This window comes from Nyctereutes procyonoides, unplaced genomic scaffold, assembly GCF_905146905.1.
Source record: "Nyctereutes procyonoides isolate TBG_1078 unplaced genomic scaffold, NYPRO_anot_genome, whole genome shotgun sequence".
Classification (NCBI taxonomy): Eukaryota; Metazoa; Chordata; class Mammalia; order Carnivora; family Canidae; genus Nyctereutes; species Nyctereutes procyonoides.
This window is the reverse complement of record NW_026575033.1, coordinates 9,037,611-9,056,205: the sequence shown is the minus strand read 5'-3', so window position 1 is coordinate 9,056,205 and position 18,595 is coordinate 9,037,611. Positions and strand designations below refer to the sequence as shown.

The window sequence follows — 18,595 nt, the reverse complement described above, 5'->3', positions numbered from 1 at the left end:
TAAAAATTATATTCCTTTAGTATTTTTGTTATGTGACCGTAACTCTGTCTTTTCTGTTGGAGGAATTTTTCAGCATCCCTGTCCTCTACTAGATGCTAGTAGCAGCCCTTCCTCAAAGTCGTGAAAACCAAAAACATCTCTACATATTATTAGATGCCCTCCTCCCTGGCCCCTAAAAGAGGAGAAACAATATAGCCTTCAGTTGCAAATCAGTGACCTAACCAATTAAGATGTTCCCGAAAAATTAATCAAAAAATATTTTTTAATTAGTGAAAGATGACCCATTTACTGATTAAATCTAAAACTCATGAATTTTTGTATACCAAGTTCATAAGGAACATCTCATAAGAAAGAACAACTATAATGAAAATTTATTTTTAAATAATTATGCAGTCTGTTCAGGGATACATAGTGTGTGTACATGAATATTGTAATTTTTTTCTATTTAATCATCTTGTGATATATAAATCTATGCATTACAACAAGGTAATCAACATATGCTGGTTGGTTTTTCATTTTAAAACAAGACCAAAATCAAAACCTTTGAACTTATACTTTTCCAATTGAAAAAATCAAATAGCTACAATTCTAAAATAGCATCAATAAATCCAGTATTTTTCTTGTAAGTATCAACAGGCTATAGTGAAACAAGGTAAAATATAAATACCCTACTCTGTACTTAATTTGAAGTGTTACCACTGAAATCAATTACAGATGTTTATTCTAAGATGCTACTATGAAGGTTGTAGACTCAAATGCTGATAATGGTAATCAAAATTAAATTTATGGGATACCCGGAAAACAGGCTGGATTGAAACCTGTACAATTTTAAAATACTCATTAACAACAATTTTTGAAAGACATATAGAAGGCTATTGTTTTCATATAAATTGGGAGTTTTAAATCATCTCCCTTTAGTGCTTCAATTGTCACATGGCCATAAACCAAAGATTAAATCATTTCAAATGATCACAAATACTATTTAGGCAAAAATTCTCATGTGTCAGTACTTTTAATGTTGTATACATCAAATTATAGTAAAAAGATGACTATAAACAACATGCAGCCCCTCTATTTTCATGAACAGCACAACAGATTACAGTAAACCAAGTTTATATTCCACCATCAAGTGTGGTTCTCCCATTAGTTCACTTTGTGACGGGTCTGAAAACAAACAAAAACAAACATATTAAAGATTCTCAAAAAAAGATAAAATCAATTAACATAAAAATCTAGAACAAGCAAAACTAAAAGTGACAGAAAACAGACTGGTGGCTGCCTGAGGCCAAAGGTAGGGAACTGACTGCAAAGGGTTCAATTCAAGGAAGCTTTATAGGGTGATAAATACCTTGACTGGGGGGATATTACACAGTAGTACACATTTGCTAACATTCACAGAACTGTACACTTAAAATGAGTACATTCTATTGTATGTCAACTATACCTCAATACAGTTGACTGGAAAAAAAAAAAAAAAAGACAACAGATTGAAAAAGTTCTCCTTTTTCAAAACTCAAGTTTTCCAGTAAGCTTCCCAGATGACTCTAGGAAACAATTTCTAATTAAAAGATTGAGCAGTCTTTTAATCTAGTTTACAAAAACATTTTATTTCTATTTTATACTGTTACATACACAAACATAAATCAGAATTTGAGACCAAGAAAATCTTTAAAATCTTTACTATCTTATTTTTAGATAGCAAATAGACAAAAGTCTTATTTTAACTGTACAATACACATAGAATAGCTTTTTAAAATTAATGCTAATAGTAAGCTAAAGCCTTTTTCCATTTCTGCCCTCTATTCCTCAAATAGGATTAAAAAACCAATGAACCGTAAAATCAGTTTGTAAAAATAGCCATCCACACGTACACACATATTCTCGAAAATTAAATTAAATTTAAAAAAAGTGAAAAAAGCATCCAGCAATAAATGCACTGATGTATCACACATACTGTAAGATATACATAGTATCCCAATTGTGTTTTTTAAAAAAACAAACCACTAAGCAATGCCAAATTTCTGACTCAGTATAAAGACACACAGAAAAAAAGTTTGAAAGGAAATACACTAAATGAAAACAGCAAGTAACTGAAGAATAAGGGAGAGAAATGGGTTTGAGGGTAATCATGGAGGGCTTGAATTTCAGCTGTAATGTTTTAAATTGTTAAAGAATATATTAATTTATATAACTTTTATATATACCTTTTAAACTCTGCTTTAAGCTCTAACTTTAATAAAGTACATGCTTATTAAATAAGTCACTTATATCAGAAAACCACACACCACACCAGCAAGGCAATGGCCTTTATGATTCTGCTCTGCCGCTATCTTCCTGTGAGACCAAGAGGGAGGACTAAGCCTCTCCATCAGTCTGTTTAACCACCTTAGAGTGAGGGAACTGGAGTAAACAGAAGATCTCTTTTAGCACTGAAAGTCTAGTTTTGATTTTACTATTGCCCTCCTCAGTCCCTTCCCTTCCTTGTAAAATGCACAGATTTTTCTTGACCAAGTACTTCCCTGATGAGAAGGAAAAACCCTATCACTTCCAACTCTTAACTCAAAACCCTGTAGCCACATGGGCCTTCTTAACACACTCATGTGTGTTGGGAGACAATTCTCTATATAAGTCTTTTACAATTCTGTAAGTCTTGGATACACTGCCTGCCTTTGTTCTAGACTCTCTTTCCAAAGCTGTTTCTAAAGTGAACAGCCTAAGACCAAGATCATGACTCTTCTGGAGCACAGAACAGGAAGGCTTCTTTACTATTATAGAAGATTCAGATGTCCTGATCGGGGCGTGGGTGGGGTTTCCTCAAACTATATATGTGCCATCATCTGACCTTCTTCTTGGTGCTCTGTGAGAGCTGGGGTTCAGGAAACCAACAGGAAAGCTGATACTCCAGTCCCTCTACTGCTGTGGGTAATCAACTGTTCTTTGACTCTTGGAGTCCTGTCTTCTGCCAGGGTCCATAATAACCACAGCAAGCTAACCTCTTAGCTTATAGATTAAGAAAACCTCTTAGGGATGCCTGGGTGGCTCAACAGTTAAGCATCTGCCTTCAGCTCAGGGCGTGATCCTGGAGTCCTGGGATCAAGTCCCACATCGGGCTTCCCTGCATGGAGCCTGCTTCTCTCTCTGCCTATGTCTCTGCCTCTCTCTCTCTCTCTCTCTCTGTGTGTGTGTGTGTGTCTTTCATGAATAAATAAATAAAATCTTCTAAAAAAAAAAAAAAGGAAAGAAAACCTCTTAAAACCCCTTCAGAGCTTCAGCTGTCTCTCAGGTTAAACCCCCCCAACATATTGCTTCTTCTACCTAAAATATTCTTCCCTCTACTTTAACTAATTCACACATCTTTTAGCAATCAAGTTATGTCATATTCCCAGAAGTGCCTGTCTCTCCCACTCAACAACAAACTGTATCACTCCCTTTTTATTCCTAGAATTTATCACAATTTGTAATTTTATGTTTGCTTTTATCTGTTTATCTCCCCACGTAGAAAAGTTTTTTTACTGCTGTATATTCAGAGCTTGCCCAGTGCCGGACACATAATAAATACTTGACTGAGTAAATGCTTAACAAGCACCACTCATTTTCTTTACAAAAAGGCAGGAGTTGATTTTTAAATAAATGTATTTTTGTAATTAACATAAAGATAAAAATATAGACACATGAACTATCACTTCGCTAATTTACAACAAGGTATAAGTGCAACGTAAAAAGTTTAGGAATTCCAGATTTTCTTGCATTGAAAAAATTCCCTCAGGGAAGATTCTCAAAGGGGAGGCTCACCAGACTTCTGTTGTGTCCATAGCATTTCCTTACCAGACATCAGCAGCCAAGCAAAACTAATATAATTTAATCCTGTTGGGTTTTTCTGTTTCTCCTGAACTGCTGGGGGGCATAATGAGCAGAAGCAATACTAAACAGAATTCTATTTATCTTCTTCAGATCAGAAAAAATAGAGGCTGCTGCATGTATTGTTCTTACTTAAAAGTTATTTATCTCATACATAATAAAAGTATCCAAGGAATTTTATTAAAAATTACAGATTCTTCTTTTCTAGTCACTACCTATAGAATCACAAAACTTCTTCAGGGGTGGGAGCTATTTTTTTTTTTTTTAAGAAAACTTTTTTTTTCTAGTCATTTAAAAAACTAGTCATATCCCACAAATATTTTGAATACTGAAACAACAACTGTTGTTTAAGCTACCCTTATATACTCTATTAGATTCACACCTTAGACTTATTCACATCTTAGACTATAACCACAGGACGTGAAATGAAGGACCGTCGTTAGTTTATGAGTGACTATCACCTCCATAACTAACTTCCACCTTTAAAATCAGTTAAACAACAGTTGTTATGATTAAATTTTGTCTTATTGCAATAAACACAAGTAAACCCAATGAGCTATAAACTCCATAAGGATGAGGATGCTGTTGATTTTGTTTGCTTCTGTTGCCTTTTCATTATTAGAGCTCCATAAAGAGGTGCTGAATGATACTCACCATTAAGAATATCTTCAAATCCAATAGTCTCATCATTACCCCTTAAAATATCCAATGAAAGGTTTGAGCTTGGAAGAAATGGAAGACGCTGAACCTTCAGGAAAAATATGAAAGGGTAAGATTAGAGAAAACCAAGGGGGAAAAAAGAAACCAATACATAATCTAATTTCATGCTCTTCATTCTTTATTTGTAAAATTCACAAAACTAAATAAAACGATAATAACCAGTGGAAAAAAACACCAGTTCGTATTTTAGACCCAAACCAAACTTTAAAATTCCTCGAAGCTTTATTCAAAATATATAAAGACACTGAAAAGTATGGTTTTTATTAACACATAATAATCCCATCAGCTTTGTACATATTTGGGGGCTTTGCTTCTGCTCCCAGGAATACCACATCAATACATATGATGAAATGCAAAAATCTCAGAGCCTAATGTCATATCTAGTTCCTAATAAAGGTAGGACGATCAAATTCCTGAAGATATTCCAACTCAATAAGAGCATTATTCTACTTAGTAAACTGTTTACTTCACTTTGTTATGTTGTTTGGTATTACTCATCGTAAATGCTTAAGTTATGACCATTTCAAACAGTACTGATAACCAGAAAGAAAGACCAAAGTCACTTGTGGGGCCTTCAAAATACACCATTCTTTTTTTTTTTTTTTTCTAATATTTCATTTATTTATTCGTGTGAGACAGAGAGAGGCAGAGACACAGGCAGAGGGAGAAGCAGGCTCCGTGCAGGGAGCCCAACATGAGACTCGATCCCAGAACCCCGGGATCATGCTCTGAGCCGAAAGCAGACGCTCAGCCACTGAGCCACCCAGGCATTCCTACACAAACCATTCTGAACTAGTGGTATCTACCTTTTTTAAGTATTAAATATATATACTGCAGACTGGTATATAAGTATGTAGTGGAGCAAGCATGGGTTGTGGAGTCAGAGACCTGGAGTCACACTGTTTTACTACTTAACAATACTATGGCTGTTTAAATTACCTGATCTTCTCACTCTCAATTTCCTTGTCTGTGAAACAAGATAGTATCACCTTCCTCTCAAACAAGCAGGATGGTGTGGTGTAAAGTATGTATATAGTATAGTCATTGGCATATATTTAGTATTCAATAAACTTTCATACAGCCAAACCAAATTTTCAGTTTCTGTGTTCTCTGTTAGTTGTCTAGCAATGATAATTGAAACAACGCAGGTTATTTTGGATATTGACAAAAGAATGCTAAGAGTAATAGCTAGTCAATAACTACAGGATACTAGTATTTTAAAGTTATCATAACTTTGAAATCTAAGGATGCTGTTAGAATAATTTCCACCAAGAAAAATATCTAGACTAATAATATTTTTAATTAGTAATGGCCTATAGAGTTTAGGATGAAAAAATTTCTCTAAGTTGTCAAAAATTATATGAAATATATATATATATATGTATTATACACACACACACACACACATATATATATATATTTTTTTTTTCCTTTAAAAAGAAAGTAAGGAGGACAGTAGAAACAAAAACAGAGCTTGTAAGTTAAACCAGAGAGCACAGGGACTGGTAGATACCTGGTAGGTACCGTGAAAGCGCCCGTGATGAACAGGGATGAGCAAACAGCTGTTACACACCCACAAGCAAGAGCTGCGACAGCAAAGGGACAAGGGAGGAGGCAGAATCCCAGGCAAGGATGTGTGAATTACACGGGATTAAAACTAGGCCCAAAATATAAGCCATATGTAGCTGGAATGTGGGGAGGAAAATAAAAGGGAAGCTAATGATTCTGTGCCAAACACGTTACTTCATTTAATCTTCAGAATAACCCTAATAACCCTACACTGTTGTTACAGTTGACTCCATTTCACATTAAAAACAAACAAATGATCTGAGGCTCAGAAAGGTCTCTAACTTGTAAGTTCTTAAGATCAGTAGATGGTGGAACCAAGATTCACATCCAGGTTATTCTGACTTAGAGCCACACATGCTCTTTTAGAGCTTGATCCTTAGAAAAAGTTCTGACATAGATTCCAGGATGACTTAGACAATACAGTTGAGGGTATTAATAAAATTTACTGAAAAAGACACGGTAGTAGGAAGAACACGTGCAAAAGCCAAAAGGTGAGAAAAAACTCAGCCGGGATATGCAAGCAGTTTTAGGAGGCTATGAAGTATGGTGGAGAACAAGGAGAGGTCAATTCATAAACAGCCATGTTACAGAGTTGAGTTTTAATTTGAGGGCAAAGTAAGGAGAGAGGTATGATCAAATCTGTATTTTACAAAGGTTCCTGTGGCTAGAACACGTACAATGGATCAGAGGGCAACAAAGCTCGGCATTAGTGATCTGGACGTTGCATAGTAGGTAATCAAAACCAACGTATTAGCACTGGTGAAAACATGTAATTGACTAGATGGTGGAGGTACAGATGAGGTGCGGTGTGAGACAACCAAGGCTCATGCATGTTCCAATCTCTGCCCTTAGGAAGCAACCTATTCACACAGGATGCGGAGTATGTGAGGAATAATGAGTTACCCTGTACTTACAAAGGTGAAATGTGAAGTGCCTGTGGAACTTCACAGTGTCCAACTGAAGAAGTCTACAGGTTTACAGCTCATGACAATTAAAACTTAGAAGTCATCAACATACAAATGATACCAAAAGTTATAGGAATAAACAGGAAATAACAGGATGAGGACTGGAAATGGGACCTACAAAACTGGTATTTCAAAGTTAAGAAAAAAGCAAAAGGAACCTATACACAAACACCTGAGAAGAAGGTCTCAGAAACAGGGAGATATCAGGAAAGTGTGGTATTCTAAAAGCCAAGGAAAAAAGGAGTTACTGGTGTTACACACCACAGGGAGATCAAACAAAAGGAAGGCATACATATTGATAACCACACTATTCAGGAGCAGTTTCACTGGTGTGATGAGAGCCAGAAAACAGTGGGTTGAATGAATAGAAGGTAAAGGGGCATATAGCAAATGGAGGCAACTTTAAGACACTCAACCTGCAAAAGCACACTTATAAAGAAGGTGCAATAAAGAGACTGACACAATTTTTGTTTTAAAAGACAAAAAAAGTTAGAATGTATGTAAACACTGCTGATGAGTCTGTCCAAGTGCAGAGAGAGGATGAAGATATCAGTTATAGAAAGGATCCATGAAAAGATCTTACTCCCTGACATAGTGTGACACGATAGAATCTACAGCACAGGTCGAGGACAGTTCTTAAACACCTTCAAGGACATTTCTGAAGATCTTTTCCTGAGCAACAGGTATACATAACTATATACGAACTGCCTATATGCAAACATACCACAACCTGAATATTCCTAGAAGTATTTCAAATTCAATGTAACCTAAAGACAGAAAAACATGAAAGTAGATACAGATAAGCTTTGGTACTAAGCTCATAATTTGAAGTTTTCCACTTAAGGCCTTCTTTTTTCTCTTTAAAGTAGGAATCCAGGTCATACCCTGAAAAGGGACAAAGTAGAATAGGCTATGGAGGAGAAGAGAAGGTAAGGCTTTAGGTACTGCAGAAGACTCCTTCTAACTCATAGCAACCCACATGTGGAACGTATCATAACTGACATCCATAAGCTCACCTGCTGCACTGCCTTGAATTCCATTTGTAATTTTAGTGGAGCAAACAGACCCTGGATGTTTCTTAGTGTAGAAAAATTCATTTTATCTTGGTTGAGCTGGAACTACAAAGGCAAACAATATAATTTTAAATGTTACACTCAACATTCTGCTTTCAAAACAGCACTGATACATATGTAACACAACACTTGAAGAATTTTAGTATCCATAACTGAAATAAAAACAAAGTACTTTTATTAATTTCTTCAACAAATTTTAGAATATATATGTCTTTGTTTTATCAGGCACACAGTTGTACTTCCCCAACGTGAAATTAACACCTAAAATTGGATTTACAAAACTGCTAAATTAAGGAATGTTTTTCACATTGCAAAAGTACATTTACAAAATATTTTAGTTTTAGAATTACCACAAAACTGATAAAACAAAGAAAAGGCATAAATAAAATGAGATTCAGAAAGCTATATACAAGTGATAAAAATAGTGAATTTCTAAATATGAAAGTGTATTAATTCAAAAGACTTCATAAAAAAAATAGTCAAACCCATTATACCACCCTGTTAATTAAGCTACAATATTTAAACTCCACTTTTTGGGGTAAGAGGTTCCCCAGGTGGCAGGGGGACCCAAAACTCTAATATCTGTCCAGTTTGTATTGGGTCTTAATAAGCTGTTTTTTCTAGAATCATACTTTTACTAAACACTAATATTACTTCTAAAAAACTTTTACTGCAATTTAATGTAATTCAGGCAAAATGAATCAACTTGACCCATGAATTCTAATCATAGTTTCCCAAAATGGGTAGTGGATAGGATTTGCAGACTGCTACAAAGGTCTGTCTGAGTTAACATTAATTATAGTAAGGTAAAGTGACTTTTGTGATCATTTTTTATTAAACTACAATCTCTTGATAAGATTTTAGGTCAGGATGGGAGGGAGGGTTCAATCAAAAACATGAGAGATTAGTGCTCAGTTTAGCCATGACCTGAGCCCATATACACTAAGTCTGAGGTAAAATACGAAACAGTATGGTTTTTAATTACTTAGGTTGAGTATAAAATTTTAACAAATGGTTCTTAGGGAAAATATGCAATATTTTATTATAGATATATATAATCTGAAGTTCTTATTGAAGGGTTTCCTTTAAATATTGAATTATGAGGATCCCTGGGTGGCGCAGCGGTTTAGCGCCTGCCTTAGGCCCAGGGCGCGATCCTGGAGACCCGGGATCGAATCCCACATCGGGCTCCCGGTGCATGGAGCCTGCTTCTCCCTCTGCCTGTGTCTCTGCCTCTCTCTCTCTCTCTCTCTGTGTGTGTGACTATCATAAATAAATAAAAATTTAAAAAAATTTAAAAAAAAAATAAATAAATATTGAATTATGGGATGCCTGGGTGGCTCAGCAGTTGAGCGTCTGCCTTTGGCTCAGGGTGTGATCCTGGGGTCCCAGGATCAAGTCCCACATCAGGCTCCCTGCATGGAGCCTGCTTCTCTCTCTCTCTCTCTCTGTCTCTCATTAATAAATAAATAAAATCTTAAAAAAAATATTGAATTATCCTCATAAAGTTACATAAAAAATTCAATTTTATAAACTTTGATGAATATATATATCTACCTTATAATATGATGTCAAACTGGAAGTATCAATCAACACATAAATTATTAATGACCACATGCAAAATTACAATTAAGCTCTGTGGTAATATACCAGAAAGCAGTCTACTAAGGAGGAGGTTATATGATCTAGTTGGGAAGATATTACAACTAGACCAGGGCTTCTCAACCCTTGGCAGTACTGACACCTTGGACTACGTAATTGTGGTGGTGGATGGGTACTGTCCTATATATTGTAGGACTTTTAGCTGCATCGCTGGCCTCCATCCAATTAATGCCAGTACCAAAGACCCTCCTCTCCCAATACCACTTGTGACAATCAGAGATTGCCAAATGTCCCCTGGAAGAGGTAAAATCATCTCTTGTTGAGAACTACTGGTATAATGATGGTCATCTTCCATCACCATCACCACTACAGCTCCCAATCATGGAGAGCTACTATAAGCCAGCATATGCAAGGTATGGGCTATTACTAACTCCATTTCACAAATGAGGAAACTAAGACTTAAAGAGAGATTAAGGAACTTGCCCAAATTCACTTAGCTACTAAGTATGGTGTCAAGAATCTAAATCTAGGGCAGCCCGGGTGGCTCAGCGGTTTAACGCCACCTTCAGCCCAGGGCATGATCCTGGACCCAGGATCAAGTCCCACATCGGGCTCCCTGCATGGAGCCTGCTTCTCCCTCTGTCTCTGTCTCTCTCTCTGTCATTCTGTGTGTGTCTCTCATGAATAAATAAATAAAAATCTTAAAAAAAAAGAATCTAAATCTATATAGTTCAATTATACAACCCACACTACAGGACTTACAATAGATTATAAGCCACAGAATTTTGAGAGACTGCCATTGGCTGGTGAAGTGATTAAGGAGACTACACAGAAGCAGCTGATGTAAACAGAGTCTCAAATGATTTATGCAATTTTTAAACTCTTCACCATTTGGGTCAGTCTCACTCAGATTTGTCAGTTTCTCTTTAACATGTATTGCTCAGAACTGAACCAATATTCCAAATCTAATGGCCAGGCTAATAATTGGAAAAGTGAGACTATAATCTCCCTTAATTTGAGCCCAACTTATCAATAACAACACTGTACCATCTTCCTGAAGCAGTAAGATACCTCTTTCTTCTTGCTCTGAATGTATTTAGAAACTCTTTAAGTTGTATTTATAGCATGTACACAGGCTACCCTCTTTGGGAGGGATCTTCTCCTACGTATAGGCTATATACTCTCTTTGGGGGTGACCCTTCCCTATCAATCTAGTAAATACTGACCTGAAACAATTCAAATGCCTGTGGAATGCCTCTACAAAGCCTTCCACTAGCCCTATGCATGCACAGGTGGTTGCTCCATCTTGGTCCTCTATAGCATTTTATAAATGCCTATCCACTGCTTGTCCTCCCATTAAATTTTCAGCCTCTCCAGGTTGTGGATTATGTCACATTTATCTGTGTACCTACTGTGCCTACCAAGAAGATATGTCCCTCAGTAACTTGGGAAATGCAGGGCTTGAGAAAGAGGTCAAGGCTAGAGATATGGACTTGGAGGTCAACTGCTAACACGGCAGAGGAAAGATATAAAAGAAAACAGGCTCATCAAATGAAGAAGTATTATGAGAGGAATGGAAAAGGAGACTGGCCTTTAGAAATGTCCATAAAGGGGGACCTGGCTAAGAGTTGTTAGAGCATGTGACTCTTAATCTCAGGGTTTTGAGTTCAAGCCCTATGCTGGGAGTGGAGTCTAGTTAAAATTAAAAGAAAAAAAAAGTCCATAAAAAAGACAAAAGAAAAGTGTAGAAAAAGAGCTTTAGGGAAGCTTATAATGATAATTCAAAGCCTACTCTACAAGGATATTGAAAATAAGTCCTTGTATTACACTTCACGGTCAAATGCTCAACATCAAAATTATCTTAATAAATGAAATCACATTAAATATTACTAAAAGTATACTTCTGGGAGAGGATAAAAATAAAAACATGGGTAATGTACTTACATTTTTTTCTGATAATTCAAGAGGATGACTGGGCAAAAGTTCATTTTTCACACAAGGTAGACTGGAAAAAAAAAATTTTAAAGGGAGATTATAAACCACTCAATACCTAAAGCTCAAAATTGCATCCATCAATAGGTGTAACTATAAGGGAATGGCACAAGGAAGGTTTTAGGAACGATGACACTTCTGTATCCTGATTGGGGAAATGGTTGCAGCAATTGATATATGTATCAAAATTCATATAACTATGAATTATAACAATGCATTATGTAACACTAAAGAAAGGTCAAATTTACTATATATGGGAACTTTTAAAATGGACCGATTATAGATACTAGTGGTCAATTCATTAGGGTGAACCCTTCAAAAAAAGTATTAAATGATACCCTATATCTAGAAGAAATTTAATAAAGTATGATTAAAACTACTATTACGTGAGGACATGCTTCCTGTATTATATAGAAAAAATCTAGGGGCACCTGGATGGCTCAGTCGATTGAATGTCCAACTCTTGGTTCTGGCTCAGGTCCATGGACCTCTGCATCTGGGTATCGAGCCCCACATCAGGCTCTGCACTCAGTGAGGAGCTGGCTTGAGGATACTCTCTCTCTCCCCCGCATCTCCTACTTGCACACCCACCCTCTCTCTCTCATAAATAAATAAATCTTAAAAAAAAAAAAACCTATGCCTCTTCTGTTCAGGTCTATACATATTCAATATACCTTTAATAAACACATGCCGAACAATAGGTTTGACATTTACTGAACAGCTACTATATAAGGTCATACATTGCTAGAACCAGACCACTGATCTTTATCACTCTAAATATATAAAGAGGACTATCCTGATTGCCAAAATACGATTGGAGAGCTGAGAGGAACCACAGAAATCCTGCAATAATCATTTATTGAATATTATCTTTGTACAGAATATTATCCTAAAAGCAGAAAAGCAGAATTTGAAAATGGTTCTGAAAAAAAAAGAAAAGAAAATGGTTCTGTTTACAGCAATCTAAAAGTCTACCTGGGAAGAAAAAGGAGCACTTTGTTTAGAAAAAGATAAATAAATAACAAATCACCAGAACCTGACTAGCTTTACGAATTTGATTATACTATACCATAAATCAAATTATATCTCCAATTCCAAAGACTATAAACTGCATCTTTCACTAGAAAATGGAAAGACAATAATGAGGCATTATGTCTGTCCCTAGACACCAATATTAGAATGATATTTTATTAAAGTGAGACCAAAGTACTTAAAGTTACATATAAAATTCAAAAATTCAAAACAGATGTTTACAGGGGTAGGCACTACCCTTATCCGATTAAGCAGAAAAGCCACTTCCCAAGAAGAAGTACCAGAAATTGAGACCTCAATATATAGAAACGTGGAGGAAACCAAGGAAGGGGTACAACTGGTGCTGAAGCTAGAAAAGTAAAGTAACAGTAGCTAACACTTACTGAGAGCTTTTCAATGTCAGGTACTATTGTAAGTATTTTTCATGTATTAACTCACTTATTTCTCAAAATAAGATTTACACTATTAACAGCTCTATTTCACAGATACAGACATTGAGACGTAGAGGAATTAAGTAACCTGCCCAAAGTCATATATCTAGTAAAAGCAGAGCCAGGATCAAAACCCAGGCAGCCTACTCCTGAGTATGCTCTTAACTGCTGCATTCTACTGTCTCCCAGAGAGTTACTCCAGTAGTCAATAAGATAAGGAGACAAATGGCTCTCCAAGTTAGCAGTAGTAAAAAGAAGCCTACCAAATCATGCTACTAGCTAACACCTCCTAGAAGGATGTCCTATCCTGGAACCCCACTACCGCTAAGACATGTCTTCCATTATAGAAAATATCCACTCCCATCCTCCCTCAGTCTAAGGTATGTTACTTGCTATGTCCCAAATTAAATATATATTTATGGCCTATCAAAACATTTTTTAAATATTGTGAAAAAGAATTCACAGAAATATTTTATTATAACCAACTCAAAGTCACAATTCTCCCATATACCCTTTTCGAAGAAGATCATGCTGTTCAAAAGGTCCACTTGCTGAAAGTTCAGTAACTGGAATACTGTCCTTCAGCTGAGATCCAAGTCCTCTGGCATTCTACAACGCAAATAAAAACACTATTAAATACAAAAAATGTTTTAAAACTCACACTAAACATCTATATAAAAAACACTATTTAAACATTAGACAAAAAAATAAAGCCATCTCTGCCCTCAAAGACCCCACAGTCTAGACAATTATGATGAGCCTTAGCATTATGATAGACTAATTATACATGGTACACTAAATAATATCAAATTTGGAGTAGGAAGCATTCCTGAGTTCATCGCTGAATATCGTCATGTTGAAAGGCAATCCAAGAAAAAAGAACACGGTTAAAGGTACAAATATATAAATGAACAAGCTACAAGTAGTTTGACATGACCAGCTAACTAGATGTCTCAGTGAGGCAAAGGAAAGGTTGGCAAAATGAAGAAAACAAAAAGGCTTAAACATGCAAAGAAATTCAGGTTTTATTCTGAGACTGATAGCCTCTGAAGGTTATGGCATGATCAGATTTACTTTCATTGGAAAGATCCCTCCTTTAGGTTGTAATGATTAGCACAGAATGAAAAAAGTTGAGGACACAATCCTGGGGAATACTATCCCTTAAGGAAGAATAAGGAAGTGGGATTAAGAATGAACAGAACAGCTAGAAGAATATGGGAAAGAAGCTTAAAAAAAAAAAAAAAAGGACATTCAGAAAGTATTTGGTTTCTTTTTTTTTTTTTAATTTTTTTTAAATTTTTTTATTTATTTATGATAGTCACAGAGAGAGAGGGAGAGGCAGAGACACAGGCAGAGGGAGAAGCAGGTTCCATGCACCCGGAGCCCGATGTGGGATTCGATCCCGGGTCTCCAGGATCGCGCCCTGGGCCAAAGGCAGGCGCCAAACCGCTGCGCCACCCAGGGATCCCCAAGTATTTGGTTTCTATACCATGGTACTCCCTATGATGATTAATCATCATAGCAGAACAAAAACAAAGACTCACAGTATATCTGGCACTAGTGTATTATCACCCTACACATCTATACTATAAAACATTTAATTACCAAATATTTATTAAACATCTACTACGCTGGTAGATGCTGAAGACACACATCTACCTCTCAGGGTTTAGTCTAATGAAAATAAATTAAATAAGCAAATAAAATGCAATAAATGTTACAACAGATTAAAACACAAAGCTAATTTTTAATCATTTGTTCAAGTACAATATCCCTTAATTCTGCAGAAAAACATAAAACAGCTACAGGCAGTTTGGTATCCACCCTTATACTACTCTAGAGGAAACTATTCTGAGAAACCAACATTTAAATTGATTTCTTAATATATCTGTATTTTATTAGGTCAGGTACTTTCATCTTTTCAGGGTTTCTTCAAACTACCACTCTACTTCGGGATCTCACACCTGGATAACTTTTACAGCACTTGACTGGCTCTTGCTGTGTCTAGACTTTTCCATTTTACAATTTTGCATATCAAGGTTTTCCTAAAACATATAATCTCCCTCACCAAACTGTTAAAAAAAAAACCGTTTACGGACTCATCAATGTCTTGAAAAATAAAGTCCAATGTCATTAACCTGAAACTCAAGAACCTACAAAACAGGTTCCCCTACACAGAAGTCAAGGTTGATCCAGAAAAGAATCTGGAATCCAGGGTGGCCTGCTTCTAACCTACTATGCGACTATGATCCAGGCATACAATCTCTCTGGCCCCCTTTACTCATCCTTCCAGGTACCTGAACTCTTTCCAGGTCTCGAGTTACAGGACTGTACCTTTCCAAATGCATCTCCTAGTACTTTCCCACATCAACATTCTCCTCCTCCCAGATTGCTTTATTATAGAGTAACAGAAGAAAAGTTTCTTCTATGCACAAAGAAAAGGAGAATTCTGATTTCTGGGCTTTACCGTTATTTCTCCTAATTTCCTTCTGTAAAATATCAGGATTGGTACCTGATGCTTCTATTAAACCAGCAGAGGAAAACAAATCTCTGAAAAGCTTTAAGTCTCACTAGTTAGACGTCAGTGTTTATAAAACCTCTTCCCAAAAATCAGCACTACCACCTCTAGAGGCTTTCTAGAGTTAGATGGCCTCAAATCAGAGTCAGGGGCCACGGCCGTTCAGGAGTCTTTCCCAAGCATCACAACTCTTAAGTTAAAAAGAGAGAAAGGGGGAGGGAGGGATGCACTTGAAAACGCTGACAAACAGGGAGTAGCATCTGATTTTCCCCCTCTCCAACTTCTGGCATACTACAAGTTCCCCGAAAATGTTTGTGAACGTGGGAGTTTAAAAGGCGGCTTTACAGTGGGATTTGTTAGCAGAGCAGTTCCGAGGTCAGGGGTGAGTGAGGAGTTTGAGGGCTCTGGGCCCCCGAGGTTCGCAACCTCCTGCGAAGGACGGCCAGCAGCGCCGCACCACAGAACAACGCTGCGCTTTCGCATTTGTCCGGGCCAGCTCGGTGCCACCTACGGGGAAGGGGGTAGCGGCGTGCTGCGGAGCTTGGGGATCAGACGGCGCAAATCGAGAGAAACAAGTGAAGGGAGCGAAGCCGAAGCGCTAGTCCCGGGAGCCGCGCCGGGCAGCCCTGCTCGGGCCACAAGCCACGAAACCCCCTAACCCCGTGACTCGACAGATCATGGCGCCCGAGGCCGACCTCATCCTCCCGCCGCCGCCGCTACCCCGGGACGAGCTAGGGGTAGGCGGTCCATTCCTCCCGGGCCAGGGTCCCGAGCCCGCCCGGAACACGGGTCGCCCAGGGTCTCTCACTCACCATCTTCACTTGCTCTGTGAACAGCCGCTCGGCCCTATTACCGTCAGCCGGCCCCGCCGCTCACTTCCGTTTCCGGGGTTGTCCCCCCACATCCGCCGGAAGTGCGTCCGTCCGGGCGAGGAAGGAAGGAGGGCGCGGGGCGCGGGGAGGGAGCCGCGCGGGGCCGGAGCTCCCACGCCTCGAGTCCCGAGGGACCGGGGGCCAAGGGCGCACGCAGTAAGGGTGTGGGCTGGAAGGAGGTTGGGGTCGGGACGAGACGTGCCGGAGGGGAGGGAGGACGCCGACCTCCGCTTGATTAATAACAAACATCTGCCGTTGGTACCGTATTTGAAGGTGTGCCATGTGCTTTGGTGGATGTATCCCGTTATTTAATACAGAACCTCCTTGAGGTAGATACTGCATTTTCGTGAGGGTAGACGAAGCATACTTCACAGTCTTCCAGCTAGTAAGGCAGAAGTAGAACACGAAGCTCTGCCAGTTTATTTTTTTAAATAAATCTGTCGAAGGCCTGCTATGTCCAGAGTCCTGTGCCCAGGCTAAGAATGCAGCAATGAATCAGGCTGATGTGGTTCAGGGCTGCAGGAGCAGTGGAGCTGTTGGGGTGCGGAGGAGGGGGGCATGGAATGGAGTGCAGGTGATAATCACCCACGCATGTTGATTGGGCTCTTGTGTACAGCAACACAAGCCTAAGTGCTTTACGCGAACTATCCTTTAATCCCTTCGATCATCTTAGGAAGTAGGTACTACTGTTGTCTCAATTTTACGGTCAGGACAGCAAGACAAAAGAGGTTAAATATGCCCAAGACCCCATAATTCATTGTCAACATTATACTGTGTTGCCTTCCAAATAAAATGGGAGAAAATGGACTCGTTTTCACCATATAATGGAGGTAACTTAAGGAATCCTTGGGCTGATAGTGAAAGCATAGACTGAAGTCATTTGAGATAGAATATATGAAAGAAGATTACTGGCAAATTTGCTTAGGTAAAAAAAAAAAGTGGGAAAGGAGGTCTGTGTGGCTAAAGTTAAGATAGTGGGAGATAACGCTGTAAGTTGATGGAGGCCCCTTAACCAATTAAGGATGACGCTTTATCTTTAAAAAGTCATTGAAGGATTTCTAAGGAGGGAGGTGATAAGGTCAGACATGGTATGTGTATCTACAGCCGTGGTCCTACAACCTTGAAGTTTCAGGAGAGTCCAAATTTTGAATATTTTGCACTGCTGTCCTTATCTTCTCTGGCTCTTCCATATTCACCTTGAGATTTGAGTTTGCGTGCTTCATTTGCATTTTTCCTTTCACTCAGTTACACCTAAGGAGAAATTTTAAGACTGCAACTCTTAAAAATAAATCACTTTGATGTTGATTCCTTACAATTTAGTCATTAAATTTTTGTTGATCATTTGATTCTAGAGCTAAAGAGAAGAAAAGGCCAGTTTCCCTATGCTCGAGATGCTTTTCTTTTCCTGGGGGGATAGACATGGTAAATAAATGTGGTAAATGCTTATTAGAGAAAGGAGTTGGATCAGGAAATGGTTGGGAACGGGAAAAGAGGCTTTTGAAGAAGAGGAAATGTGGAAAGGCAGAGATTTGCAAAAAAGGGCATGTTGTAATATGAACAATGAATATTTCCTTGTGGTTGAAGTTCTGGGGGGGGGGTAGGTGGAACGAGATGAAATGAGATTGGAGAAATTGCTTGGGGGTAAAACAAAGGGGGCCCGTAAGGTGTACTGAGGTTTGAGGCTTTTTTTTTTTTTTAAGAAAATAGGCAATAATGGAATTATTTTCAAAAACACTTGACATTAAAAAAAAATTTTTATTCTGGTGGCAGCTTGAAGAATATACTGGAATTGGGAGAAACTAGGAACCAGGATACTATTTAGAGTGTTGCAGTAGTCCACAGTAGAAATGACAAGGGTAGAAAGGTAGCATAGCATATTGGAGAGACTGAGAAGCAGTGAAAAGTAGGGATGGACCTTAGGATACTAGGCAACCATTCACAAGGCAACCATTGGAAGGAGAGC

The 18,595-nt window shown here is 38.0% G+C and overlaps 1 protein-coding gene across 2 annotated transcripts; it reads right to left on the bottom strand.

The window, feature by feature from the left end:
• Positions 1-345: 345 nt before the first annotated feature.
• POMP (proteasome maturation protein) lies at positions 346-16,666 on the bottom strand. Of its 2 annotated transcripts, none has more exons than XM_055317396.1 (6): positions 16,573-16,666; positions 13,754-13,851; positions 11,732-11,792; positions 8,129-8,230; positions 4,513-4,606; positions 346-1,164 (listed from the first exon to the last, which is right to left on the bottom strand). In XM_055317396.1, exons 1-6 carry the CDS (start codon positions 16,573-16,575, stop codon positions 1,097-1,099), a joined length of 426 nt encoding a protein of 141 aa, XP_055173371.1. In that variant the 5' UTR covers positions 16,576-16,666; the 3' UTR covers positions 346-1,096. The 2 variants fall into 2 exon arrangements, with proteins under 2 accessions (XP_055173371.1, XP_055173372.1); XM_055317397.1 differs by having other exon boundaries at positions 4,513-4,600.
• Between the last annotated feature and the right edge of the window lie 1,929 nt (positions 16,667-18,595).